This window comes from Bubalus kerabau, chromosome 4 (assembly GCF_029407905.1).
Source record: "Bubalus kerabau isolate K-KA32 ecotype Philippines breed swamp buffalo chromosome 4, PCC_UOA_SB_1v2, whole genome shotgun sequence".
In the NCBI taxonomy this organism is placed as follows: domain Eukaryota; kingdom Metazoa; phylum Chordata; class Mammalia; order Artiodactyla; family Bovidae; genus Bubalus; species Bubalus kerabau.
This window is the reverse complement of record NC_073627.1, coordinates 104013446-104040165: the sequence shown is the minus strand read 5'-3', so window position 1 is coordinate 104040165 and position 26720 is coordinate 104013446. Positions and strand designations below refer to the sequence as shown.

Below are 26720 nucleotides of genomic sequence, written 5' to 3'. Positions count from 1 at the left end.
CTAGGGATGCTGACACCGGAGCCAAATACACGGAGGCCCAGAACGCATGACTCAGCCAGGAGCAGGGGTGAGAAGGCATACGGTGTCAATCCTGTGAGCCACCCAGCTGCCGCCGGACGCACTGGACAAGCTCCCAGAGCCACTCCTGGATCCCATGGCCGTTGACATCCGTCGTATCCAAATCTATATCCCAACCACTAATGTTGAAGCTGAAGTAGAACGATTCTACAAAGAATCACAAGACCTCCTAGAACTAACACCAAAGAAATATGTCCTTTTCATCACAGGGGACTGGAATGCAAAATTAGGAAGTCAAGAGATACCTGGAGTAATAGGCAAGTTTGGTCTTGGTGTACAAAAAGAAGCAGGTCAAAAGCTAACAGAGTTTTGCCAAGAGAACACACTGGTTATAGCAAACACCCTCTTCCAACAACAGAAGAGATGACCCTACACATGGACATCACCAGATGGTCAATACCAAAATCAGATTGATTCTATTCTTTGTAGCTAAAGATGGAGAAGCTGTATGCAGTCAGCAAAAACAAGACCAGGAGCTGACTGTGGCTCAGACCATGAGCTCTTTACTGCAAAATTCAGACTTATATTGAAGAAAGTAGGGAAAACCACGAGGCCACTGAGGTATGACCTAAAAATCCCTTATGTCATACAGTAGAGGTGACAGATAGATTCAAGGGACTAAGTCTGGTAGGCAGAATGCCTGAACAACTATGGATGGAGGTTTGTAAAATTGTACAAGAAGTGGTGACTAAAACCATCCCCAAGAAAAAGAAATGGAAGAAGGCAAAGTGATTGTCTAAGGAGGTCTTACAAATAGCTCAGAAAAGAAGAGAAGTGAAAGGCCAAGGACAAAGGAAAATATATACCCAACTAAATGCAGGGTTCAAGAGAATAGCAAGGAGAGATAAGAAAGCCTTCTTAAGTGAACAATGCAAAGAAATAGAGGAAAACAGTAGAATGGGAAAGACTAGAAATTTCTTTAAGAAAATTAGAGATACCAAGGGAACTTTTCATGCAAAGATGGGAACTTATAAAGAACAGAAATGGCAAGGACCTAACAGAAGCAGAATAGATTAAGAAGAGGTGGCAAAAACACACAGAAGAACTATACAATATAGTTCTTAGCGACCCAGATAACTATGATGGTGTGGTCACTCACCTAGAATCAGACATCCTAGAATCTGAAGTCAAGTGGGCCTTAGGAAGTATTACTATGAACAAAGCTAGTGCAGGTAATAGAATTCCAGCTGAACTATTTCAAATCCTAAAAGATGATTCTGTAAAAGTGGTGCTCTCAATATGCCAGCAAATTTGGAAAACTCAGCAGTGGCCACAGGACTGGAAAAGGTCAGTTTTCATTCCAATCCCAAAGAAGGGCAATGTTGAATAAGATTAAAACTACCACACAATTGCCCTCATTTCACCTACTAGCAAGGTAATGCTCAAAATCCTTCAAGCTAGGTTTCAATGATACATGAACTGAGAACTTCTAAATGTAGAAGCTTTAGAAGTGTAGAAGATTTAGAAATGTAGAAGATTTAGAAAAGGCAGAGGAACCACAGATCAAATTTCCAACACCCACTGGATTACAGAAAAAGCAAGGGAATTCCAAACATCTCTTTTATTGACAATGCTAAAGCCTTTGACTGTGTGAATCTCAACAAACTGTGGAAAATTCTTAAAGAGATGAGAATATCAGACCGCCTTACTTGCTTCCTGAGAAACCTGTATACTGGTCAAGAAGCAACAGTTAGAAGCAAACATGGAACAATGGACTGGTTCCAAATTGAGAAAGGAGTTGTCAAGGCTGTATATTGTCACCTTGTTTATTTAACTTATATGCAGACTACAGCATTTAAAATGCTGGGCTGGAGTGGGTAGCCTTTCTCTTCTCCAGGGGATCCTCACAACCCAGGGATCGAACCCAGGTCTCCCACATTGCAAGCCGATTCTTTACCAGCTGAGCCACAAGGGAAGCCTAAGAATACTGGAGCGGAAGCCTATTCCTTCTCCAGCAAATCTTCCCAACCCAGGAGTCTAACTAGGGTCTTCTGCATTGCAAGTGGATTATTTACCAACCAAGTTATCAGGGAAGCCCCTATATGCAGAGTACATCATGCAAAATGCTGGGCTGAATGAAGCACAAGCTGGAATCAAGGTTTCTGGGAGAAATATCAACAACCTCAGATATGCAATTGATACCAAACTAATGGCAGAAAGTGAGGAGGAACTAAAGAGCCTCTTGATGAGGGTGAAAGACAGTAGTTTATGAAAAAGCTAGCTTAAAACTCAACATTCAAAAAACTAAGATCATGGCATCTGGTCCCATCATTCATGGCAAATAGATGGGGGGAAAAGTGGAAACAGTGACAAATTTCATATCTTGGCCTCCGAAATCACTGCAGATGGTAACTGCAGTCATGAAATTAAAAGATGCTTGCTCCTTGGAAGAAAAGCTATGACAAACCTAGGCAGTGTATTAAAAAGCAGAGACATCACTTTGCTGATAAAGGTCTATCTAGTCAAAGCTATGGATTTTCCAGTAGTCATGTATGGATGTGAGAGTGGGACCATAAAGAAGGCTGAGGGCCAAAAAACCGGTGCTTTTGAACTGTGGTGTTGGAGAAGACTCTTGAGAGTCCCTTGGACTGCAAGGAGATCAAACCAATCGATCCTAAAGAAAATCAACCCTGAGTATTCATTGGCAGGACTGATGCTGAAGCCGAAGCTCCAATACTTTGGCCACCTGATGCGAAAAGCTAACTCATTAGAAAAGACCTTGATGCTGGGAAAGATTGAGGGCAAGAGGAGAAGCAGTCTACAAGGGATGAGATGGTTGGATGGCATCATTCGCTCAATGGACATGAGCTTGAGTGAACTCAGGGAGATAGCAAAGGATAGGGAAACCTGGCGTGGTGCGATTCATGGGGTTGCAAAGAGTTGGACTTGGAATCAGCAAGGTGTACTGCAGTCAGACAGACCTATGTTTAAACCTGGCTCTTTCACCGAGGCAGTGTCTTGGGCAAGTGACCTAACTTAAACATGCCTCAGTTTCCTTATCTGTAAAATAGAGATGACAAGATTCCCCATAGAGATATTATATAGATTAAATGATAATATGTATGTACTTAACACTTAGTAGGCACTTAACAAATTTTAGTTTCCTGTATATCTCTTTTTCAGCACTTGCCTACACATGGTTTGGGGCTTCCCTGGTGGATCAGTAGTAAAGAATCTGCCTGCCAATGCAGGAGATGTGAGTTTGATCCTTGGGTCAGGAAGATCCCTTGGAGGAGGAAATGACAACCCATTCCAGTATTCTTGCCTGGGAAATCCAAGAACAGAGAAGCCTGGATGGCTACAGTCCATGGGGTCACAAAAGAGTCAGATATGACTTGGCAACTAAACAACACATGGTTTGGGTACGTCAGTACAGACACAGTTCAGAAATTTTTACTTCAGACAAGCTTATCTCAAGAACTAAGATACAACAGAATCGGACTATAAGAAGAAGTCAGAAACGGAGAGGAAACATTTCCTGTCAGTTGGTGATAGGAAATTTAAGCTGAGTTTGCAGAAAGAGTGCTTTCCAGAAGATAAATATCACACACACACACACAAAATTTAAATCTTCACTTCATAACAACCTAGCTCAAAGCATAAATATAGGGCTCTACTCAGAAAAATTATGTTCTTATGTAAGTGTGGGAATTAGATATTAATTTGGCAAAAAAATTACTGCTAATTCTACTGTGGCTAATTTTTTGTAATCTTACTTGGAAGATGGAATGAGTTATTTTTGACCTATCTGTATAGGTCACATTTTGTGTCATTTAGTATGAGTCATCACGGATGTTAACAGACAAAAATGCCTTTTCGTATAGGGCCCCTTTAGCCCTTTGAAGCACTGGTTCTTTAGAAAGAATTATTTGAAGTAAATCCAAAAGAGATAAATAAAAATGACTAAAGGATTATTGCAAGGACTTCATGAGGAAATATTAGGTATTAAAGATGTTTAAGCCTAAATAAAATTATAGGATACTAGTATTGGATGAGGAGATCCTTACCTTCATTCTTATTTTTGGATGAGGAGATCTAAAGTCAGAGGAGAAGGGACCCACTCCTGAGTCACACATATATTTGAAGGCAGAAATGTAACGAGGTTTCCTATATTGGGAGGGAGGTCCCCAAATGTGCTATCTTTTGATGTTTTCTGGAATGGCTTTGGCCACAGTCTTTAGCTTCTGATGGTGGGGCTGGAGGATAATCATTGCTATTCACCTTCTTAGGGCTAACAAGCATTAGACATTTTTTAAAAAACCCATCTATCAGGAAAGCTCAGCCTCTCTCTCAGGGGGAGCACCAGCTGTTCACTCCTTGCAGTGCAACCATACCAGGTACATTGGTTCCGGGGGAAGGGCAACACCATACAGTGCCCTCTGGGCAAACTCTGCCCAGATCTTTGACTTCGGGGAGCTCCAACAGTGATCTCCCATTCTTGGTTAGTAAGGTCGCACGTAAAAATATGCCACTCTCTACCACATATGTTTCGATCTAGTATTGAATAGACAGACATTTGCTTTCACATATATCGTTCCATATACTTTCATCATAAGCTTTGCAACTTTTATAATTACAAATGATCAAAAAGGCCTCAATTTTGACAAATGCATATAAAATGAAGAGTGACTGCTCCACTCTGTTCTAGCAAGGAACAGAAACTGGCTTGGAGAGCATGCCTTTTGATATTCAGTCTTATGTTTTTCTAGTTTCTCCAAAATACCTAACAATAGCTTACAAAAGTATTAAAATACAGTGCCCTGCATATGTTTTATAAGAAGACTTTATTTTCCCTTAAAAAAGAGACTTATAATAGCTGGTCTAAATTTCTAGGAGGCACAATCAAAGAATTTAAAGTAAGTATTTTAATATTACACTAATGGTTACTAAGGATCATCATAGTATTACTACTATTTCTAGAAAGCTTGAAGAACATGTTTGACAATGTGAGGGATGAAAAGATAGCCAGAAGTTAGTTTTAGTTCACACTGTTCTTTAAATGTGTTGACAAATGATGATGCTGAGGAGTCATCCCCACAGGATCCAGTCAAAGGGGAAAGAAAGAGATATGGTATTGGCAGTTAAGAAACCAGACATTTTGAGTGTTGCTGTTGTTATTTTTAACCACTGTGTTTTAAAAAAGTTTTATTGAAATATAATTCGCATATATGCAATTCACTCACTGAAAGTATACAAATCAATGGTTTTAATATATTCATAGGGTTGTGGGACTATCACTACACTCAGTTTTAGAAGACTTTCTAAATGAAACCCTATACCCATCAGCAGTCACTCCCCATTTCATCCTTCATCCCATCTCAGACCCTGGCCACCACTAATCTGCTTTTTGTCTCAATGGAGTTGCCTATGCTGGACCTTTCATATAGATGAAATATCTATATCACTCATACATGGCCTTTTGTGTCATTTCTTTTACTTAACAGAATGTTTTCAAGGTTTGTCCATGTTATAGTATGTACCAGTATTTCATTCCTTTATATTGCTAAATAATATTCCATTATATAAATATACTACATTTTTAAAATGCATTCACTAGTTGATGGACATTTAGGTTGTTTCTCTTTTTTGCTATTACAAAATTCAGTATGAATATTCAGGTACAGGTTTTTGCATGGACATAATGCTTTCACATCTCTTGACTATCTACCTGGGAGTGGATTTCCTAGGTCATATGGTAACTCTATGAGTAACCTTTTGAGAAATTTCCAGACTGTTTTCCAAAGTGGTTGCACCATTTTATATTCCTACCAGCAGTATCAGAGGGTTCCAACTTTCTACATCCCTTCAAAAACCTGTTATTTTGTCTCTTTTTTTATTTTAGCCATTCTAGTTTATAAGGTGTTGTACCTGATGGTTTTGATTTGCACTTCCTAATAGATAATAATGTTGAGTCTTTTCATGTATTTTTTAGCCACTTGTTTATTTTCTTTAAAAAGCTATCCTTTTATGGAAGAAAGTTTTGCTGTACATACGTCCTGATAGTCACTTTTTTTCAGTATTCTCAAAATGTGATCCCACTGCCTTCTGGTATCTTGTTTCTTATGCGAAATCAGTGATCAAACTAAATGGAATTCCACTTCATATAATCACTCATTTTTCTCTTATGCTTTCAGAATTTCTATTTTTGGATTTTTACATTTATGATACATTGTGTATTTCCATATTTACCCCACTTAGAATTTATTGAGCTTTTTGGATGTGTAAATTCAAACTTTTCATGAATTTGGGAAGTTTTCAAACACTAAATCTTCTTTAATTCTTAATTTATATTTATTTTTTGGCTGTGCTGGGTCTTTGTTGCTGCATGTGTTTTTCTGTAGTTGCAGTGAGCAGGGGCAACTCTCTAGTTGCAGTGCACAGTCTTCTCACTGAGGTGGCTTCTCTTGTTGTGGAGCCAGGGCTTCAGGCACGCAGGCTTCAGTACTTGCGGCTTGCAGGCTTAGAGCATTGGCTCAGTAGTTAGGGCTCACTGGCTTGGTTGCTCTGTGCCATGTGGGATCTTCCTCGTGTCCCTTGCATTTCAAGGTGGCTTCTTTACCACTGGGCCACCAGGGAAGCTCTCAATCATTAATTCTTTGATTATTTTTTCTGCTCCTTTCTCTTCTCTCTTTAAGGTACTTCCATTAAACAGATATACACATACTTAATGGTGTGCCACATTTCTCTAAGACTGTTCATTTCCATTTTTTTTTCTTTTTGTTCTTCAGATGGCATAATCTGTTCAATTTATCTTTAAGTTCACTGTGTTTTTTTTTTTATTTAATGCTTGTTGAAATCTACTACTGAGTTCTTCTAGTCAATTTTTCTTTCAGTTACTGTATTCTTCACCTCCAGAACTTCCATGAGTTTGTAATTTCTATCTCTTTATTGATACTCTGTATTTGGTAAGACACCATAATCTTGCCTTCTTAGGCTTTAAAGCATGGTTCCTTTTAGTTCTCTGAACATATATTTAATAGCTTTCTTGCAGTCTTTTTCTGCTGAGTCCATTTGGGTGTTCTCACAGGAAGTCTCTATTGCCTGCTATTTTTCCTATATATCATACCTTCCTGTTTTTTTGTGTTAGATAGTTAGAATAGGAACAAGGAGTCTGAAATGGCGGTGGCCAAAACATAAGGACGGGAAAAGCCCACAAAAATAGAACAAAGGAAGGTCCAAGGACTGGAGTGAGGACCTCAGGTAAAACAACCAGCATTCCTTGCTAGACCAATTTACATAGGGCAGGCCCAGGGGAGGAGAAAAGACATATAAAAACAGGAGCCAAATGGCCAGGGGTCTCTCTCTTTTCTTTGTGTCTTTTGGGTCAGCATGCCCTCATGCCTCAAGGATGTATATTCTTTTACTTTCTAAATAAAACTGAGCTGTAACACGGAGCTGTAACACTGGTCCATCCGAGGGCTGTAACACCGGTATGTTGCTTCAAATTTTTGTTGTGACAAGACAGAACCGAGGAAATTACACACTCCCCCGATACATATGGTGCCATAACTCGGATTTAACCTGGCTGAAACAACCTTGGCATGGCCTTTGCAAGGAGGAGGCCAAGCACAGCAGAAGCCCAACTTGGCGAAAGCTCCCATGGTAGAAGCTGAACACAAAGAAAACCCAGCACAGGGGAAGTGACAATAAGCCCAGCATACTAGAAATGGGACAGCAAAAAAAGAAATCAGCAGAAAGCTCATGTAGCTCAGACTCAGATTCCAGAAGACCTCCAGTTAAGGTAGGAGGTCCTTGGTCCTATGGCTGGAAGGACATATGCCTAACAAAATCTTAATTCCTTTACAGTCTCTCGTTTCTTGTTTTCTTGAACCTCCTGTGAACAGGTGAGCAGCAGTAGATGCAACTGAGGTACTCTGGAGAGGTTACTCCTCAGTGTGTCCTGAAGACTATCCTCTGCATTCTAGTAACTATTACCCAAGCTGGTGGGGGTTCTTCTGTCCTTAATCTTCTTTGTGCCATGGATCAGGCCAATGAAAATTGTGAGCACAGGTCAGGTATTTAGCAGATTTTCCAGCAGGTTATGAAGGGGATTCCTCAGCGCGTTTTCCCCCACTGTTTTTTCCTCCTGTCTTTCAGCTCTTCTCTCCCAGGACTTGAGCCCGGCCAAAACCCATGATGCCTGGCTTCAGGACCTAATGAAGCTCAGGCTCTGATGTCTCATTGCAAAAATTCAGTTAGAGACACAGCAATAGTTAAGAGGTGGATTTGTTGGGATTCAGAGAGAAGCACACTCTGCAGGGTGTGTGTCATTGCAGAGGGCAAGTGCTGAGGCCATGGAATATGGTGTGGCTAGTTTTTGTGAGCTGGATGAATTCATATGCTAATGAGTGGGAGGATCATCCCAAACATTGGGGAACCACTCACTCTTCCATCTTTTGACAGTGCCTTGGAACTGTCCTGCCACCTCTGGATGTGTCATTTAGCTTGCAGATTGGGGATCAAGGTTTAGTTGAATTTGGCTTGTCATCTTGGATCCACTTGATTTTAATTGGTTTATGTTATGCCTTTGGGCTATGTAATTCTTTCAAAAATTGTGCCCTGCTCCCTTCCCTCCTGTTTCATGCTCTTTTTCTGAGCCCTGTCCGGGCCCACAATGTTGCCTCTACAATCTTCTAGAGGGACAACCAGAGAAGAGCTGGCCCTTGGGAGGGAAATACTGTATAATATCAAATCCCTCTAGATATTCAGGCCTTCATCGTCCCTGTTTCCTACAACATGTGCAACATCAGCGTCTCTCAGTGAACCCACTAGGGTGGGAGAGAGGCACACAATGCCTGCTAGAAGTCCATCTGTTGGCATCCCTTCAAAGGCAATTGGGCTTCCAAGGATAATGTTGGCCACTTTGGGAGTTAGCCCTGCAGGCCATTTGGGCCCAAACCCTTACCACCCTTCTCCTAAAGTTACAAACATACCCCCAGATCAATCTCCACTCCACTTTTACGGAACATCTGGTCTGTTGCCTCTTATCAATTTGTTCTTAAGCCAATTACTAACTCTTATGACCAGAACCCTGCCCCATTGTAGGCAGCATTGCTCCACCCCGCTTATTATTAAAATATACTTAATGCCCCTAACAGGGCCACATAACCCACTCCTTTGTCATTATTTCTGTTATTACCTAAAGTGGGTCTATGATAATGAAATATTTACCATTGGAGACACCCTAACCTGCTCTTATGAAGGACTAGGGGAGGAAATCACTGACTTACATTCCCTTAAAGCAGTAAGAGGATAAAGGCTTATGGCTGTTCCACCAGGTTTCCAGTCTCAGGGCACAGGCTTGGATTGCTTTACATCATGATATCTATTCCTATATGTGGTGAACAAACTGGCAATGAGTTAAAGATTACAACCTCTTAATCCAGCACTGGTCATGCTGGAGACCTTGTGGATGCCCAACTCCAGTTCAGGGGTCCTAGGAGGTCGACATACCTTGACTTGGCCATGGACCCAATTTTCAGGAGGCCGACATGAATCGACCTGCCTGGGAATTCAATCTCCAGGTGGCTGCCACGCCTCAGCTTGCCTGGGGATCTGCACACTGACCCAGGGCCATCTGGCTTTCAGGTTGCAACAGTATTGGGTAGGATAAGCTTCAGAAAGACTCACCCCTAAGGAAGTCAACCCATGGAAATAGAAGGAAGCCTATTACTTGTGGGACTATGCCCAGTTTCAGCAATAACTCAGGATCCCAACAAGAACCCCATTGCCTTTCTGGAAAGGCTAAAAGAGGCCCTCCAAAAGTTTACCAATTTGGACTTAGACTCTTATGAGGGACAGGTGATTTTAAGGGACAGATTCCTGTCCCAATGTGCAGCAGAAATCAGGATAAAGTTACAACAGCTACAGCAGCAGAACCCTGCTGTCTCTTTAGATGAGATGCTCCAGACAGCCACCCATACCTTTTATAATAGAGAACAGGAGAGGGAGGCCAAGGCCCAGGAAAGAGAGAAAAGGAAAGAGACAAGGCATGCCCAGAAGGTGGCCGCCCTCCAGGGAAGCCCTATGGCAAAACCTGGGTCCTTGACAGACAAGGCACCAGGCAAATGCCTAATCTGAAGACAGGCGGGGTATTGGGCCAAAGAGTGTCCAAACCGTGACAAGTCTCCCAAAATGGCTTGCTACAAATACCATCGATTGGGACACTGGGCGGCACCATGCCTTCGGGACCCAAGAGCCTCAAGGTCAAGCGCCAAGCTTTCCCTCACGTTGGTTCAATAGGACTAAAGCGGCCCACTCCAGCCAGCCTTCCTGTCACAGATAACCATCATGGGGCTGGAGCCAAGGGTACAATTGGATGTGGCAGGTAGGTTCAAGAATCTCTTTGTTGACACAGGGGCTACCTACTCTGTCCTGACCTCCTACTCCAGAGCCTTCTACTCCCAAACTTGTACTATTTTGGGTGCTACTGGAAAAACAATTACAAAAGATTCACCCTAGTACTTCTTCATTGCTGGGATGGACAAATATTTTCCCACCAGTTTCTGGTGGTCCCTGAGTGTCCTACTCCCTTACTGGGAAGAGATCTTTCCTGCTTTTGAAATCTTGCAGCTATTGCAGTCTTGATAGAAGATGCTTTAAAACTCTCTCTTAGGGGCAAATCATTTTTATCAGCTACCAAGTGAAACAACTCCTGAATGGGAGAGGCCATTTATGGATGTCTGATCAAAGGATCCTCAGATATAAAGTACTGCTGATGGAAAATCCAGGTTTCACTACATCCCCTTGTGAGGTTTTTAACCCAGTCAACCTGCCTACCCCCAAGGGCTCTCTTCCCTTTCACTCTTGCCTAGAAACCTTGGACCACTGGACAAAACCCAGAGAGAGATTGTTGGAAGATCCTCTGACGAATCCCGCAGAAATCTGGTACACTGATGGAAGCAGCTTTGTCTTGGACAGGAAAAGAAAAGCCAGATAAGCAGTAGTCTCTAATTTTGAGACCATAGAGGCTAAACCTTTGCCACCAGGTACTTCAGCCCAGTTATCTGAGCTCAAGGCCCTGACCAGAGCTTTAGAGCTGGGAAAAGGAAAAGGAGTAGTCATTTACACTGACTCCAAGTATGCCTTTTCTGGTGCTACATGCACATGCTGCTATTTGGAAACAAAGATGCCACTTGACCACCCGAGGGTCGCCAATCAAAGATGGTGATTAAATCCTTAGACTCTTGGAGGCAGTTCATCTGCCCGCTGAGGTTTCAGTCTCCCACTGTAAAGGACACCTAAAAGGAAACACGAAAGTGGCACGAGGGAACCAAGCAGCCGATCAGGTAGCTAAGAGAGCAGCATTACACAACAATGACCTAATAGGGGTTGCCACCTTAGTTCCACAGACTAATTTGCCAGAAATTCCTTCATATACTGAAGGTGAGAGTCTTAAAGCTAAGAGTAAGGGCTTTCAAGAAGATCATATGGGATGGTTCCAAAAGGAGGGACTCCTTTTTCTGCCTGGGAACCTCCAATGGAAGTTGGTTAACTCCTTACATGCTACCACTCATTTAGGGGAAAAGGCCCTCCAAGGATTACTTGTGTCACGCGAGTGTATGTTCCTCAGTTCTTTGTCTCGTCACAACAAAGATTTGGAGCGACAGACATTAAAGCCCTGGGCGCGTCACAGCTCTTGGGTCTTGGACAAACTGTGGTACAGCTCTTAGGCAAATCAGTGTTACAGCTCTATTTTATTTAGAAGATAGCAGGAGAGAGAGAGAGAGAGAGAGAGAGAGAAGAGCACATGCACGCGGGAGAGAGAGTCCGAGAGAAAGCGCTTTGGCTCCTCCTTTTATATGTTTTTTCCTCCACCTGGGCCTGCCCTATGCAAATTGAGCTTAGCCAGGAGTGCTGTTTGTTCTGTTTGTTCTGCCTGAAGTCTTCACTCTGGTCCTCGGACCTTCCTTTTCTTTTAGCCACTGCCATTTTGGACTCCTTTTCCCTATTCTACCTACCTAACATTCCCCCCTCAAGAGATGGGAGGCCCAATTCTTTGGGAATAGGGGCGTCGAGGTCTTTCTGGCTACTTCCTGCTGAACTGGGGCGGCGAGGGGTATTGGGCCTCCCCCTCTTGCTAGTCTCAATCTTTAGAGTCCTTATAGCGGTGTCCAAGGGTGTGTGATATTTTCCGTGGTCAGCTGTAGTTTTATATCTTTGTTGAACTGGCACTGCCATGTTGTAGCTGGTTGACCTGGGCAGAGACAAAACAGGTTAGACAATTGACAGTACATGGAATAATCATAACCATCATCAATATAGCATAACGAGGACTAGTAGGGACATTGGTCAATTTTAAATTCACATCGCCAGGATAGATCAAGTACCTCCTTGTTCAGGGATCAGAAGATCTATCTCCTGTCTGTCTTGGAGTACAGTCTCTGTCAAGCTGTGTTGGCTCCTTAGAGTTATCCTGAGAAATCTTATCCCCAGAAACCAGATTTTAGGGGTGTTCATTAGAATGGCACTCATTGGTAGTTCTGAATAGGTATCTGAAATCTCCCAGGGGCTCACAGGTGTATTGAGTGTCCTCTTCTGTTTTCTTCCATGGCTTGACCTATGAGTAGTGAATCCAGGAGTCATGTCCTGGTACCTTGACTGCTATGGGGGTAGAACGTATTACAAGGTAGGGGCCCTTCCATGTGGGCTGGAGTTGAGCCTTTGGGGACCCATCTTTCCAGACTTTAATTAGGACTTGAGTTCCTGGAGCATATAGTGGTGACTCTTTGGAATCTTTTGGGTCCTGGTTCATACCCCACAAGCGTATCCTGTTGGAATTGCCCAATGGCCATGGTATAAGACTGGAGGGTCTGAACCTCTGGATCTAGGAAGAGGTCATTGACATAAACAAAAGGTCTCCCATATAGCATCTCATAAGGACTAAGACCAACCTGTTCCTTAGGGGCAATGCGGGTGCGGAGGAGAGCTATTGGTAAAGCCTCCTTCCACCCCAGGGAGGTCTCCTGGGTTATCTTTTTTATCGCTGATTTTAAGAATTGATTGGCTCTTTCTACTTTTCCTGAAGATTGAGGCCTCCAGGCACAATGGAGATAATAAGTAATGCCCAATGCTTTTGAGACTCCTTGGGTGACCTTAGAAGTAAATGATGTCCCACTGTCACTTTGTAATGACCTGGGCAGACCAAATCTTGGAATGATTTCATGGAGCAGTTTTTTAACTACCTCCTCAGCCTTCTCAGTCCGGGTGGGAAAGCCTTCAATCCATCCTCTGAATGTATCTATCATAACTAATAGGTATTTATACCCTTGAGAAACTGGCATCTGGGTGAAGTCCATCTGCTAGTCCTCTCCTGGGTAGGCCCCATGTCGTTGGATGGGCTGGGCCAGCTGGGGTCTTCGAGCTCCTTGGGGGTTGTTTAATTGGCAAGTGGGACAAGAGGAGACCACCTGTCTTATAGTTGTTCGGAGGCCTGTTCCTCTGAAGGACCTTTCTAGTAATCTTTGGAGGGCCTTTTCTCCTAAATGAGTAGTGGCATGTAAGGAGTTAACCAACTTCCATTGGAGGTTTCCAGGCAGAAAAAGGAGTCCCTCCTTTTGGAACCACCCAATATGATCTTCTTGAAAGCCCTCGCTCTTAGCTTTAAGAGTCTCACCTTCAGTATATGAAGGAGTTTCTGGCAAATTAGTCTGTGGAACTAAGGTGGCAACCCCTATTAGGTCATGGTTCTGTAATGCTGCTCTCCTAGCTGCCTGATCAGCTGCTTGGTTCCCTCGTGCCACTTTCGTGTTCCCTTTTTGGTGTCCTTTACAGTGGGAGACTGAAACCTCAGCGGGCAGATGGACTGCCTCCAAGAGTCGAAGAATCTGATCACCATATTTGATTGGGGACCCTCGGGTGGTCAAGTGGCCCCTTTCTTTCCAAATAGCCGCATGTGCATGTAGCACCAGAAAGGCATACTTGGAGTCAGTGTAAATGGCTATTCTTTTTCCTTTTCCCAGCTCTAAAGCTCGAGTCAGGGCTACGAGCTCAGCTAATTGGGCTGAAGTACCTGGTGGCAGAGGCTTAGCCTCTATGGTCTCAAAATCGGAGACTACTGCATACCTGGCTCTTCTTTTTCCATCCAAGACAAAGCTGCTTCCATCAGTGTACCAGATTTCCTCAGGATTGGTCAGAGGATCTTCTGACAATCCCTCTCGGGGTTTTGTCCAGTGGCCCAAGGTTCCTAGACAAGAGTGAAATGGGAGCGAGCCCTCGGGGGTAGGTAGGAGGGTGGCTGGGTTAAGAACCTCACAAGGGGATATAGTGAGGCCTGGATTTTCCATCAGCATTACTTGATATCTGAGGATATCTGGAGAACTGGTGGGGACCAATAGCCCACAAGCAAGGAATTTATTTATTAAAGGCTGTAGTCCCTCCTGAGCCTCTCTTTTGAGAGGATATTGTTTCCGCTTAGGAAACCGAGTGGGATCTCGGAGGACAATGATGACTGGTTCAGCTTGGTGGGCTCTTCCAGGAATCCCCTGGTCCCATACCTGGGGGTTAATTTTGTCTTCCCATAGTTTTTGGTCCCTCTCTATTGAAGGTGTAATGGGTTCTTTAGTAGTAACCAGGAGCTGTAGAGCTCTAGGGGCTGAAAAACTTCCCATCACAAGGGTGGTCCCCAGTTTAGTGAGTATATCTCTTCCCAATAAGGGGGTAGGACACTCAGGGACCACCAGATACTGGTGGGAAAATATTTGTCCATCCCAGCAACAAAGAAGTGCTCAGGTGAATCTTAGTAGTGCTTTTCCTGTAGCACCCAAAATGGTACAGGTTTGGGAGGAGAAGGCTCTGGAGTAGGGGATCAAGACAGAGTAGGTAGCCCCTGTGTCAACCAAGAAATTCTCGGACCTACCTGCCACATCCAGTTGCACCCTTGGCTCCAGCCCCGTGATGGTTATCTGTGACAGGCGGGCTGGCTGGAGCGGGCCGCTTCAGTCCTCTTGAACCATCGTGAGGGTAGGCTTGGCGCTTGACCTTGAGGCTCTTGGGTCCCGAGGGCAGTGTGCCACCCAATGTCCCAGTTGATGGCATTTGTGGCAAGCCGTTCTAGGAGACTTGTCACGGTTTGGACACTCTTTGGCCCAAGGCCCCGCCTGTCTACAGATCAGGCATCTGTCTCATGCCTTGTCCCTCAAGGACTCGGAGTTTGCCATAGGGCTTCTCTGGAGGGCGGCCAGCATCTGGGCATGCCTTGTCTCTTTCTTTCTCTCCTTCTCCTGGGCCTTGGCCTCTTTCTCCTGTTCCCTGTTATAAAAGGTATTGGTGGCTGTTTGGACCATCTCATATAAACAGGCAGCAGGGTCCTGCTGTTGTAGCTGCTGTAACTTAATTCTGATATCTGATGCACATTGGGACAGGAATTTGTCCTTTAAAATCACCCGTCCCTCGTAAAAGTCTAAGTCCAGGTTGGTAAACTTTTGGAGTGCCTCTTTTAGCCTCTCCAGAAAGGCAATGGGGTTCTCACTGGGCTCCTGAGTTATTGCTGAGACTGGGCACAGTCCCACAAGTAATAGGCTTCTTTATGTTTCCATAGATAGACTTCCTTAGGGGTGAGTCTTTCTGAAGTTTATCCTACCCAGAACTGTTGCAACCTGAGAGCCAGGCATCCCCGGGTCAGGGTGCAGATCCCCAGGCAGACTGAGGCGTGACAGCCTCCTAGAGATCGAATCCCCGGGCAGGTCGAGGCCTGATGGCCTCCCGAGGATTGGGTCCCTGGACAGGTTGAGGCGTGACGACCTCCTGGGACCCCTGGGACTAGATGATCCCCGAACAGATTGAGGCGTGACAACCTTTCGAAGACCGATCCCTAGGCAGGTCAAGGCGTGATGACCTCCTGGGACCCCCTGGACTGGAGTTTGGGCATCCCCAAGATCTCCAGATTTACCAATGCTGTGTAGAATTAAGAGGTTTGTTTTGCCCACTGTGGATAGGAATAGATATGATGTAAGTTCATCCTACCCAGAACTGTTGCAACCTGAGAGCCAGGCGTCCCCGGGTCAGGGTGCAGATCCCCAGGCAGACTGAGGCGTGACAGCCTCCTAGAGATCGAATCCCCGGGCAGGTCGAGGCCTGACGGCCTCCCGAGGATTGGGTCCCTGGGCAGGTCGAGGCGTGACGACCTCCTGGGACCCCCAGGACTGGAGTTTGAGCGTCCCCAAGATCTCCAGTGTGACCAGTATTGGGTAGGATTAGGGGGTTGGATATTATAGAGTATTTCCCTCCCAAGGCCAGCTATTTTCTGGTTGTCTCTCCAGAAGATTGTAGAGGCAGCCTTGTGGGTCTGGATGGGGCTCAGGAAAAGAGCATGAAACAGGAGGGAAGGGGGCAGGGCACAAACTTTGAAAGAATGACGTAGCACAAGGGTATAATGTAAACCAATTAAAATCAATTGGGTCCAAGATGACAAGTCAACTTCAAGTAAACCTTAATCCCCAATCTATAAGCCAACAGACACACCCAGAGGTGGCAAGACAGCTCCAAGGCACAAAGTAAAAGAGGGAGGAGTGGGTGGTTCCCCAATGGCTGGGATGAGCCTCTCACTCATTAGCATATGAATTCCATCCCTTCACAAAACCTAGCCAGGCCTAATTCCATGGTTGCAGCCCTTGCCCTCGGCAATGGTTCACACCCTGAAGGGTGGCTTCTCTCTGAATCCTAACAAATCTACCTCTTATCGCTTTGTCTCTCAAAGAATTTTTGCAATGAGACATCAGAGCCTGAGTTTGATTAGTTTTGGTCTGGCTTGAGTCCCGGGAAAGAGCTGAAGGACAGGAGGAAAAAGCAATGGGAAAACGTGCCAAAGAAACCCTTCATAGCCCGCTGGAAAATTTGCTAAATATCTGACCTGTGCTCACAGTTTCATTGGTCTGATCTTTGGCAAAGAGAAGAGAAAGGACAGAAGAACCCCCACCGGCTTGTGTAACAGCTACTGGGGCTCAGCAGATAGCGCCTTTGGGACATACTGAGGAGCAGCCTCTCCAGAGTCCCTCAATTGTGCCCCTGCCGCCCGCCTGTTCGTGGGAGGTTCGAGGAAACAAGAAACGAGAGATTGTAAAGGTCCCTCCAGCCATAGGAGCGAGGACCTCTTACCTTAACTGGAGGTCTTCTGGAATCTGAGACTGGGCCGCATGAGCTTTCTGCTGAGTTCGTTTTTCACTGTCCTGGTTTCCAGCACGATGGGCCTTCCTCTGCGCTGGGTTTCTTCGCCTTCCGCTTCTAGCGCGGGAGCTTTGCTGAGTTGGGCTCCTGTTGTGCTTGGCCTCTTCCACGTAGAGGTTGTTTCAGCCAGGTTAAATCCGAGTCACGGCACCATAGATGTCACGCGAGTGTATATTCCTTGGTTCTTTGTCTCGTCACAACAACGATTTGGAGCGACAGACATTAAAGCCCTCGGCGCGTCACAGCTCTTGGGTCTTGGACAAACCGTGCTACAGCTCTTAGGCAAATCAGTGTTACAGCTCTATTTTATTTAGAAGATAGTAGGAGAGAGAGAGAGAGAGAGAAGAGCACACGCACGCGGGAGAGAGAGTCCAAGAGAAAGCGCTTTGGCTCCTCCTTTTATATGTTTTTTCCTCCACCTGGGCCTGCCCTATGCAAATTGGGCTTAGCCAGGAGTGCTGTTTGTTCTGTTTGTTCTGCCTGAAGTCTTCACTCTGGTCCTCGGACCTTCCTTTTCTTTTAGCCACCGCCATTTTGGACTCCTTTTCCCTATTCTACCTACCTAACACTTGAAAGATCCTTCAGAGGAACAGGCCTCCAAACGACTATAAGGCAAGTGGTCTCCTCTTGTCCCACTTGCCAATTAAACAACTCCCAAGAAGCTCAAAGAGCACAGCTGGCCCAGCCTGTCCAACGACTTGGGACCTACCCAGGACAGGACTGGCAGATGCTTTCACTCAGATGCCAGTTTCTCAAGGGTATAAGTACCTATTAGTCATGATAGATACATTCACAGGATGGATTGAAGGCTTTCCCACCAGGCTGAGAAGGCTGAGAAGGTGGTAAAAAAATTGCTCCATGAAATCATTCCAAGCTTTGGTCTGCCCAGGTCATTACAAAGTGACAATGGGACATCATTTACTTCTAAGGTCACCCAAGGAGTCTCAAAAGCATTGGGCATTACTTATTATCTCCATTGTGCCTGGAGGCCTCAGTCTTCAGGAAAAGTAGAAAGAGCCAACCAATACTTAAAATCAGTGATAAAAAAGATAACCTAGGAGACCTCCCTGGGATGGAATGAGGCTTTACCGATAGCTCTCCTCCACACCCGTATTGCCCCTAAGGAATAGGTTGGTCTTAGTCCTCTTGAAATGTTATATGGGAGACCTTTTGTTTGTGTCAATGACCTCTTCCTAGATCCAGAGGCTAAGACCTTCTGGTCTTATACCATGGCCATTGGATATACACTTGGGGGTATATGCTGGGTTCACCACTATACTGGGTTCACCACTATATGCTCCAGGGACTCAAGTCCTAATTAAAGTCTGGAAAGACGGGTCCCCAAAGGCTCAACTCCAGCCCACATGGAAGGGCTCCTACCCTGTAATACTTTCTATTCCCAGAGCAGTCAAAGTACCAGGACATGATTCCTGGATTCACAACTCATGAGTCAAGTCATGGAAGAAAACAGAAGAGGACCCTCTATACACCTGTGAGCCCCTGACACTCCATGATCAGTCACTGTCATGACCTCTTTGTATACATCCTCAGCTCCTTAGATCCTATCTCCTTCCCTCATTCTTACCAGATATATTCCAACACTGGTTAAATCCAATTTTCCACCTACTCAGCACTTCCTATGCACATAGCCCAGGAAAAACACATACCTACCTGATAGACCTCAAATATGCCAGCCTATTTTCACCTGTGCCATATATTCTGAATACTTTTAAAAGTAAGGGATATAAGTGTAACTCCTCCATATGGGCATTAAATCCCATATCCTTGAGCCAGCTCAGAGACTACGACACTGTGATTATCCCTTCTTTCACTTACATCATTATGTTCCCCCATCTCTACTCTCTAATTCACATCAGCATACAAATTGTTGTAATTATCTCCCACAATATTCTTCTTTATGTGCAGATCACCACCCTCCAGATGTCATCTTCTTTTCTGGAAAGCTTTTTAAAAGAGAGATATTTACTCTCCTTTGGGATTGGCCCACCCTCATGCCTCAAGGGTGTACTTTCCTTTGCTTGCTGAATAAAACTCTGCTGTAACTGAGCTGTAACATTGATCAGATCAGATCAGATCAGATCAGTCGCTCAGTCGTCTCCGACTCTTTGCAACCCCATGTATCGCAGCACGCCAGGCCTTCTTGTCCATCACCAACTCCCGGAGTTCACTCAGACTCACGTCCATCGAGTCAGTGATGCCATCCAGCCATCTCATCCTCTGTCGTCCCCTTCTCCTCCTGCCCCCAATCCCTCCCAGCAGCAGAGTCTTTTCCAATGAGTCAACTCTTCGCATGAGGTGGCCAAAGGACTGGAGTTTCAGCTTTAGCATTATTCCTTCCAAAGAAATCCCAGGGCTAATCTCCTTCAGAATGGACTGGTTGGATCTCCTTGTAGTCCAAGGGACTCTCAAGAGTCTTCTCCAACACCACAGTTCAAAAGCATCAATTCTTCGGTGCTCAGCCTTCTTCACAGTCCAACTCTCACATCTGTACATGACCACAGGAAAAACCATAGCCTTGACTAGATGAACCTTTGTTGGCAAAGTAATATCTCTGCTTTTGAATATGCTATCTAGGTTGGTCATAACTTTCCTCCCAAGGAGTAAGCATCTTTTAATGTCATGGCTGCAGTCACCATCTACAGTGATTTTGGAGCCCAGAAAAATAGAGTCTGACACTGTTTCCACTATTTCCCCATCTATTTCCCGTGAAGTGGTGGGACCGGATGCCATGATCTTCGTTTTCTGAACGTTGAGCTTTAAGCCAACTTTTTCACTCTCCACTTTCACTTTCATCAAGAGGCTTTGTAGTTCCTCTTCACTTTCTACCATAAGGGTGGTGTCATCTGCATATCTGAGGTTATTGAGATTTCTCCCGGCAATCTTGATTCCAGTTTGTGTTTCTTCCAGTCCAGCGTTTCTCATGATGTACCCTGCATATAAGTTAAATAAACAGGGTGACAATATAGGGCCTTGACATACTCCTTTTCCTATTTGGAACCAGTCTGTTGTTCCATGTCCAGTTCTAACTGTTGCTTCCTGACCTGCATACAAATTTCTCAAGAGGCAGGTCAGGTGGTCTGGTATTCCCATCTCTTTCAGATTTTTCCACAGTTTATTGTGATCCACACAGTCAGAGGCTTTGGCATAGTCAATAAAGCAGAAATAGATGATTTTTTGGAACTCTCTTGCTTTTTCTATGATCCAGCGGATGTTGGCAATTTGATTTCTGGTTCCTCTGCCTTTTCTAAAACCAGCTTGAACATCAGGAAGTTCACGGTTCACATATTGCTGAAGCCTGGCTTGGAGAATTTTGAGCATTACTTTACTAGCGTGTGAGATGAGTGCAATTGTGCGGCAGTTTGAGCATTCTTTGGCATTGCCTTTCTTTGGGATTGGAATGAAAACTGACCGTTGCCAGTCCTGTGGCCACTGCTGGTTTTCCAAATTTGCTGGCATATTGAGTGCAGCACTTTCACAGCATCATCTTTCAGGATTTGGAATAGCTCAACTGGAATTCTGTCACCTCCACTAGCTTTGTTCGTAGTGATGCTTTCTAAGGCCCACTTGACTTCACATTCCAGGATGTCTGGCTCTAGGTCAGTGATCACACCATAGTGATTATCTGGGTCATGAAGATCTTTTTTGTGCAGTTCTTCTGTGTATTCTTGCCGCTTCTTCTTAATATCTTCTGCTTCTGTTAGGTCCATACCATTTCTGTCCTTTATCGAGCCCATCTTTGCATGAAATGTTCCTTTGGTATCTCTGATTTTCTTGAAGAGATCCCTAGTCTTTCCCATTCTGTTGTTTTCCTCTATTTCTTTGCATTGATCGCTGAAGAAGGCTTTCTTATCTCTTCTTGCTATTCTTTGGAACTCTGCATTCAGATGTTTATATCTTTCCTTTTCTCCTTTACTTTTCACTTCTCTTCTTTTCACAGCTATTTGTAAGGCTTCCCCAGACAGCCATTTTGCTTTTTTGTATTTCTTTTCTATGGGAATGGTCTTGATCCCTGTCTCCTGTACAATGTCATGAACCTCATTCCATAGTTCATCAGGCACCCTATCAGATCTAGGCCCTTAAATCTATTTCTCACTTCCACTGTAGAATCATAAGGGATTTGATTTAGGTCATACCTGAATGGTCTAGTGGTTTTCCCTACTTTCTTCAATTTAAGTCTGAATTTGGCAATAAGGAGTTCATGGTCTGAGCCACAGTCAGCTCCTGGTCTTGTTTTTGCTGACTATATAGAGCTTCTCCATCTTTGGCTGCAAAGAATATAATCAATCTGATTTCGGTGTTGATCATCTGGTGATGTCCATGTATAGAGTCTTCTCTTGTGTTGTTGGAAGAGGGTGTTTGTTATGACGAGTGCATTTTCTTGGCAAAACTCTATTAGTCTTTGCCCTGCTTCATTCCGTATTCCAAGGCCAAATTTGCCTGTTACTCCAGGTGTTTCTTGACTTCCTACTTTTGCATTCCAGTCCCTTATAATGAAAAGGACATCTTTTTTGGGTGTTAGTTCTAAAAGGTCTTGTAGGTCTTCATAGAACTGTTCAACTTCAGCTTCTTCAGCGTTACTGGTTGGGGCATAGACTTGGATTACTGTAATATTGAATGGTTTGCCTTGGAAACGAACAGAGATCATTCTGTCTTTTTTGAGATTGCATCCAAGTACTGCATTTCAAACTCTTTTGTTGACCATGATGGCTACTCCATTTCTTCTGAGGGATTCCTGCCCACAGTAGTAGATATAATGGTCATCTGAGTTAAATTCACCCATTCCAGTCCATTTCAGTTCGCTGATTCCTAGAATGTCGCCATTCACTCTTGCCATCTCTTGTTTGAGCACTTCCAATTTGCCTGATATGCCATTTCAAATCTTTGCTGTGGAGAGACAGAACCAAGGAAATTACAAACTCCCCTGACATATCTGGTGCCATTTCCTGGATTTAACCTGGTCGAAACAACCTTGGTTTGGCCCCTTCAAGGCAGAGGCCAAACACAGCAGTAGCCCAACTTGGTGAAAGCTGCCATGGTGGAAGCTGAGTGTGAAGAAAACCCAGTGCAGTGGAAGTGACAAGAAACCTAGCACTCTGGAAACTGGGACAGGAAGCACTCTGGAAACTGGGACAGCAAACACAAATTTGACAGAAAGCTCACGTGGCTCACTCTCAGAATCCAGAAGATCTCCAGTTAATTTCTTTTCCCTTTTAGGTGTTACATAATCTGTGTGGTTCTAAGAGTTGCTTTGGGATTCCGACTGAGTGAAGGAGTCAGGCTGCCAGTCCCTTCCATCTGGATTGCTGGCCAGTTTATGCTGCTTCCTCAACTACTGGACATGGTTAAGAAGAAACCACAGCACTGGCTTTAGGGAGCCTTGAGGAGAAATCCATGTGCTGAGAGAAACTGAGCATCCTGCCAACAGTCAGCAAGGAGCTGAGACCTTCTGCCACTAGTCCTGTGAGTGTGACATTTTGGAAGTTGATCACCCAGCCCCAGAGATCAAGCCCTGAGTCTTTGGAGTGGGAGCACTGACTCCAAGAACCTAGACTACCAGAGAAGTAACCCTAGGGAGTATCAAATAGTGAGACCTCACACAAAGGAAACCACCTGAATACAAGACCTGGCATCACCCAACCACCAATAGCACCCTGTGCAGTTCGCCTCATCTAAACAACAAACAAAACAAAAATACAAACAAAATCATCAGCAGGCAGGATTACCACCCCTCAGTCTTGCCCATCAGAGGAAAATCAAACAAACAAACAAATAAACTCAGCACAAATCTTACCCTATACGAACCTTACACAAACCACTGGGCCAACTTTAGGAGGGCAGAAACCAAAAGGAAGAAAGAATTCGACCTTGAAGCCTGGGAAAAGGAGACCTCAAACACAATAAGTAAAAAAAATAATAATGAAAAGGCAGAGAAATACTACACAAATGAAGCAACAAACTAGAAACACAGAAGTCCAAATAAATGAAGAGAAAATAGGCAAACTACCTGAAAAAAAAAAATCAGAATAATGATAGTAAATATCATCAAACACCTTGAAAACAAAATGGATAAAATGCAAGAATCAATTAACAAAGACCTAGAAGAATGAAAGAATAAACATACAGAGACAGACAACACAATTACTGAAAATAAAAATACTCTGGAAGGAATCAATAGCAGAATATCTGAAGCAGAAGAATGAATCAGTGAGCTGGAAAATAAAATGGTGGAAATAACTTCTGAAGAGCAGAATAAAGTAAAAAGAATGAAAAGAACTGAGGATAGTCTTGGAGACCTCTGGGACAATATCAAACACACCAACATTCGAACAATAGGGGTCTCAGAAGAAGAAAAGAAAAAGAAAGAGTATGAGAAAATTTTTGAAGAGATTATAGTTGAAAATTTCACCAACATGAGAAAGGAAATAGTCAAGTCCAAGAGGCAAAAAGAGTTCCATACAGGATAAAACCAAGGAGAAACACACCAAGACACATACTAATCAAACTAACAAAGACTAAACACAAGGAAAGAATATTAAAAGCACCAATGTGAAAAGTTGTGGCTGAGCCATGAAAGACACCAGGATTCTTGGCTTCTGGAGGAGAGGAATTCAATCTGGGGCCAGTGATGAGGCTTGATCACTCAGAGCTTTTGTGTAATAAAGTTTTATTAAAGTATAAAAGAGATGGAGAAAGCTTCTGACATAGACATCAGCAGTGGGCAGAATGAGTGCCCCCTGCTAGTCTTTAGCTTGATGTTATATAGCTACTAGCAGGCTGCTAATTAGAGTAAGGAGATGTCTCAAAACTCAGAGACTGGCATCAGGCCCCTCACCCACAACATGCATTTTGAGATAACATTGGCACAAGGTGAGTTGTCCCAAACCATAAAATGATTGACATGAATCTTGAAGTAAGGCAAGTTTCCAAACAAAGACACAGTCTCATTAACATAGCTTAAGAGAACATTTGCGTAAGTAAAACATACTGGTTTGTCAAGTTGGTTCTGAGTCTTAGTCAAACCCACTTGAAGACAGAGTTTGGGGTAAATACATAGTTTATTAACATAGCTTAAGGAAAACATTTCCATAAGAAACATGCATTGGTTAGCTCAAGGTTTGAGAAAAGTTAAGTTCAGGTGGAATCAGATGTCATTATGGCAACACAGAATATTAAAGGAGACCTCTTTTAAAATTTGTATAGAGAAGGGAAAAAAGTCTGACATATATTTTGTTTCCTCCTGCTGCTTAAGAGAGAGAGATTTAAAAATGTCTGACACTTGCAGCCTATTTCCTCCATTTGGAGACTCCTGGTCTTCCTGCCTGTTACTCTCTCAAAGGGAAAAGCAACAAGTAATATACAAGGGAAACCCCATAGGTTTAACAGGTGATCTTTCAGCAGAAACTCTGCAGGCCAGAAGGGAAGGGCAGGCTATATTTAACGTACTGAGAGGGAAAAAATCTACAACCAAGATTACTGTACTCAGCAAGGATCTCATTCAAAATTGATGGAAAAATCAAAAGCTTTTCAGACAAGCAAAAGTTAACAGAATTCAGTGCCACTAAACCAGCTTTACAACAAATCTTAAATGGACTTATATACTCAAGAAATACAAAAGAAGAAAAAAATTTACAAAATCAACCCCAAACAATTGAGAAAATGGCAATAGGAACATACATATCAATAATTACTTTAAATGTAAATGGATTAAATGCTCCAACCAAAAGATACAAACTGGCTGAACAGATACAAAAAGAAGACCCATATATATGCTGTCTACAAGAAAACCACTTCAGATGTAAAGACACATATAGACTGAAAGTGAGAGGATGAAAAAGTAGATTCCATGCAAATGCGAAGCAAAAGAAAGCTGGAATAGCAATCCTCCTATCAGACAAAATAAACCTTAAAATAAAGAAGATTACAAGAGATAAGGAAGGACACTACACAATGATCAAGGGATAAATCCAAGAGGAAGACATAACAATTGTAAATATCTATGCACCCAACATAGAAGCACCTCAATGCATAAGACAAACATTAACAGACATAAAAAGAGAAATTGACAATAATACAATAATAGTAGGAGATTTTACATTAAACAGAAAATTAATAAGGAAATACAAGTCTTAAATGATACATTACATGAGATGGATCTCATTGATATCTTCAGGACATTCCATCCAAATGCAGAAAAATACACCTTCTTCTCAAGTGCACATGAAATATTCTCCAGGATAGACCACATCATCGGTCACAAATCAAACTTCAGTAAATTTAAGAAAATTAAAATCATATCAAGCATCTTCTCCAACCACAACACTATGAAACTAGATATCAATTACAAGAAAAAAACTGCAAGAAACACAAACACATGGAGATTAAACAATATGCTTCTAAATCACCAACAAGTTACTGAAGAAATCAAAAGGGAGATCAAACAATTTCTAGAAACACATGACAATGAAAACACGACAACTCAAAACCTATGGGATGCAGCAAAAGCAGTTCTAAGAGGGAAGTTTATAGCAATACAATCCTACCTCAAGAAATAAGGAAAACATTGAATAGACAATCTAATTTTACACCTAAAACAACTATAAAAAGAACAAAAAAGCCCCAAAATTAGTAGAAGAAAGAAATCATAAAGATCCGAGCAGAAATAAATGAAAAAGAAAGGAAAGAAACAATCAGTTCGGTTCAGTCACTCAGTTGTGTTCGACTTTTTGCAAACCCATGGACTGTAGCATGCCAGGCCTCTCTGAATAACCAACTCCCAGAGTTTACTCAAAGTCATGTCCATTGAGTTGGTGATGCCATCTAACCATCTCATCCTCTGTCGTCCCCTTCTCCTCCTGCCTTCAGTCTTTCCCAGAATCAGGGTCTTTTCAAATGAGTCAGTTCTTCGCACCATGTAGCAAAAGTATTGGAGTTTCAGCTTCAGCTTCAGTCCTGCCAATGAATATTCAGGACTGATTTCCTTTAGGATGGACTGGTTGGATCTCCTTGCTGTTCAAGGGACTCTCAAGAGTCTTCCCCAACACTGCAGTTCAAAAGCATCAATTCTTCTGTGCTCAGCTTTCTTTATAGTTCAACTCTCACATCCATACAAGACTATTGGAAAAACCATAGCTTTGACTAGATGGACCTTTGCTGGCAAAGTAACGTCTCTGTTTTTTAATTTGCTGTCTAAGTTGGTCATAACATTTCTTCCAAGGAGCAAACGTCTTTTAATTCATGGCTGCAGTTACTATCTGCAGTGATTTTGGAGCCCCCCCCCCCCCCAAAAAATAAAGTCTGGCACTGATTCCACCATTTCCACATCTATTTGACATAAAGTGATGAGGCTAGATGCCATGATTGTAGTTTTCTGAATGTTGAGTTTTAAGCCAACTTTTTCACTTTCACTCTTTCACTTTCATCAAGAGGCTTTTTAGTTCCTCTTCACTTTCTGCCATAAG

At 43.3% G+C, this 26720-nt stretch overlaps 1 protein-coding gene across 3 annotated transcripts; it reads right to left on the bottom strand.

The window, feature by feature from the left end:
- Positions 1-11757: 11757 nt before the first annotated feature.
- LOC129650028 (uncharacterized) lies at positions 11758-18018 on the bottom strand. 3 transcript variants are annotated; one of them, XR_008713543.1, is made up of 4 exons: positions 17173-18018; positions 14936-15327; positions 14143-14263; positions 11758-12274 (listed from the first exon to the last, which is right to left on the bottom strand). XR_008713543.1 is itself a non-coding variant. In XM_055578129.1 (2 exons), the coding sequence occupies exons 1-2, from the start codon at positions 14685-14687 to the stop codon at positions 12031-12033; spliced, it is 789 nt and encodes a 262-aa protein (XP_055434104.1). In that variant the 5' UTR covers positions 14688-14923; the 3' UTR covers positions 11758-12030. The 3 variants fall into 3 exon arrangements, 1 of the variants encoding a protein (XP_055434104.1); XR_008713544.1 differs by lacking the exon at positions 14936-15327 and having other exon boundaries at positions 17173-17977; XM_055578129.1 differs by lacking the exons at positions 14936-15327; positions 17173-18018 and having other exon boundaries at positions 14143-14923.
- Positions 18019-26720: the final 8702 nt, after the last annotated feature.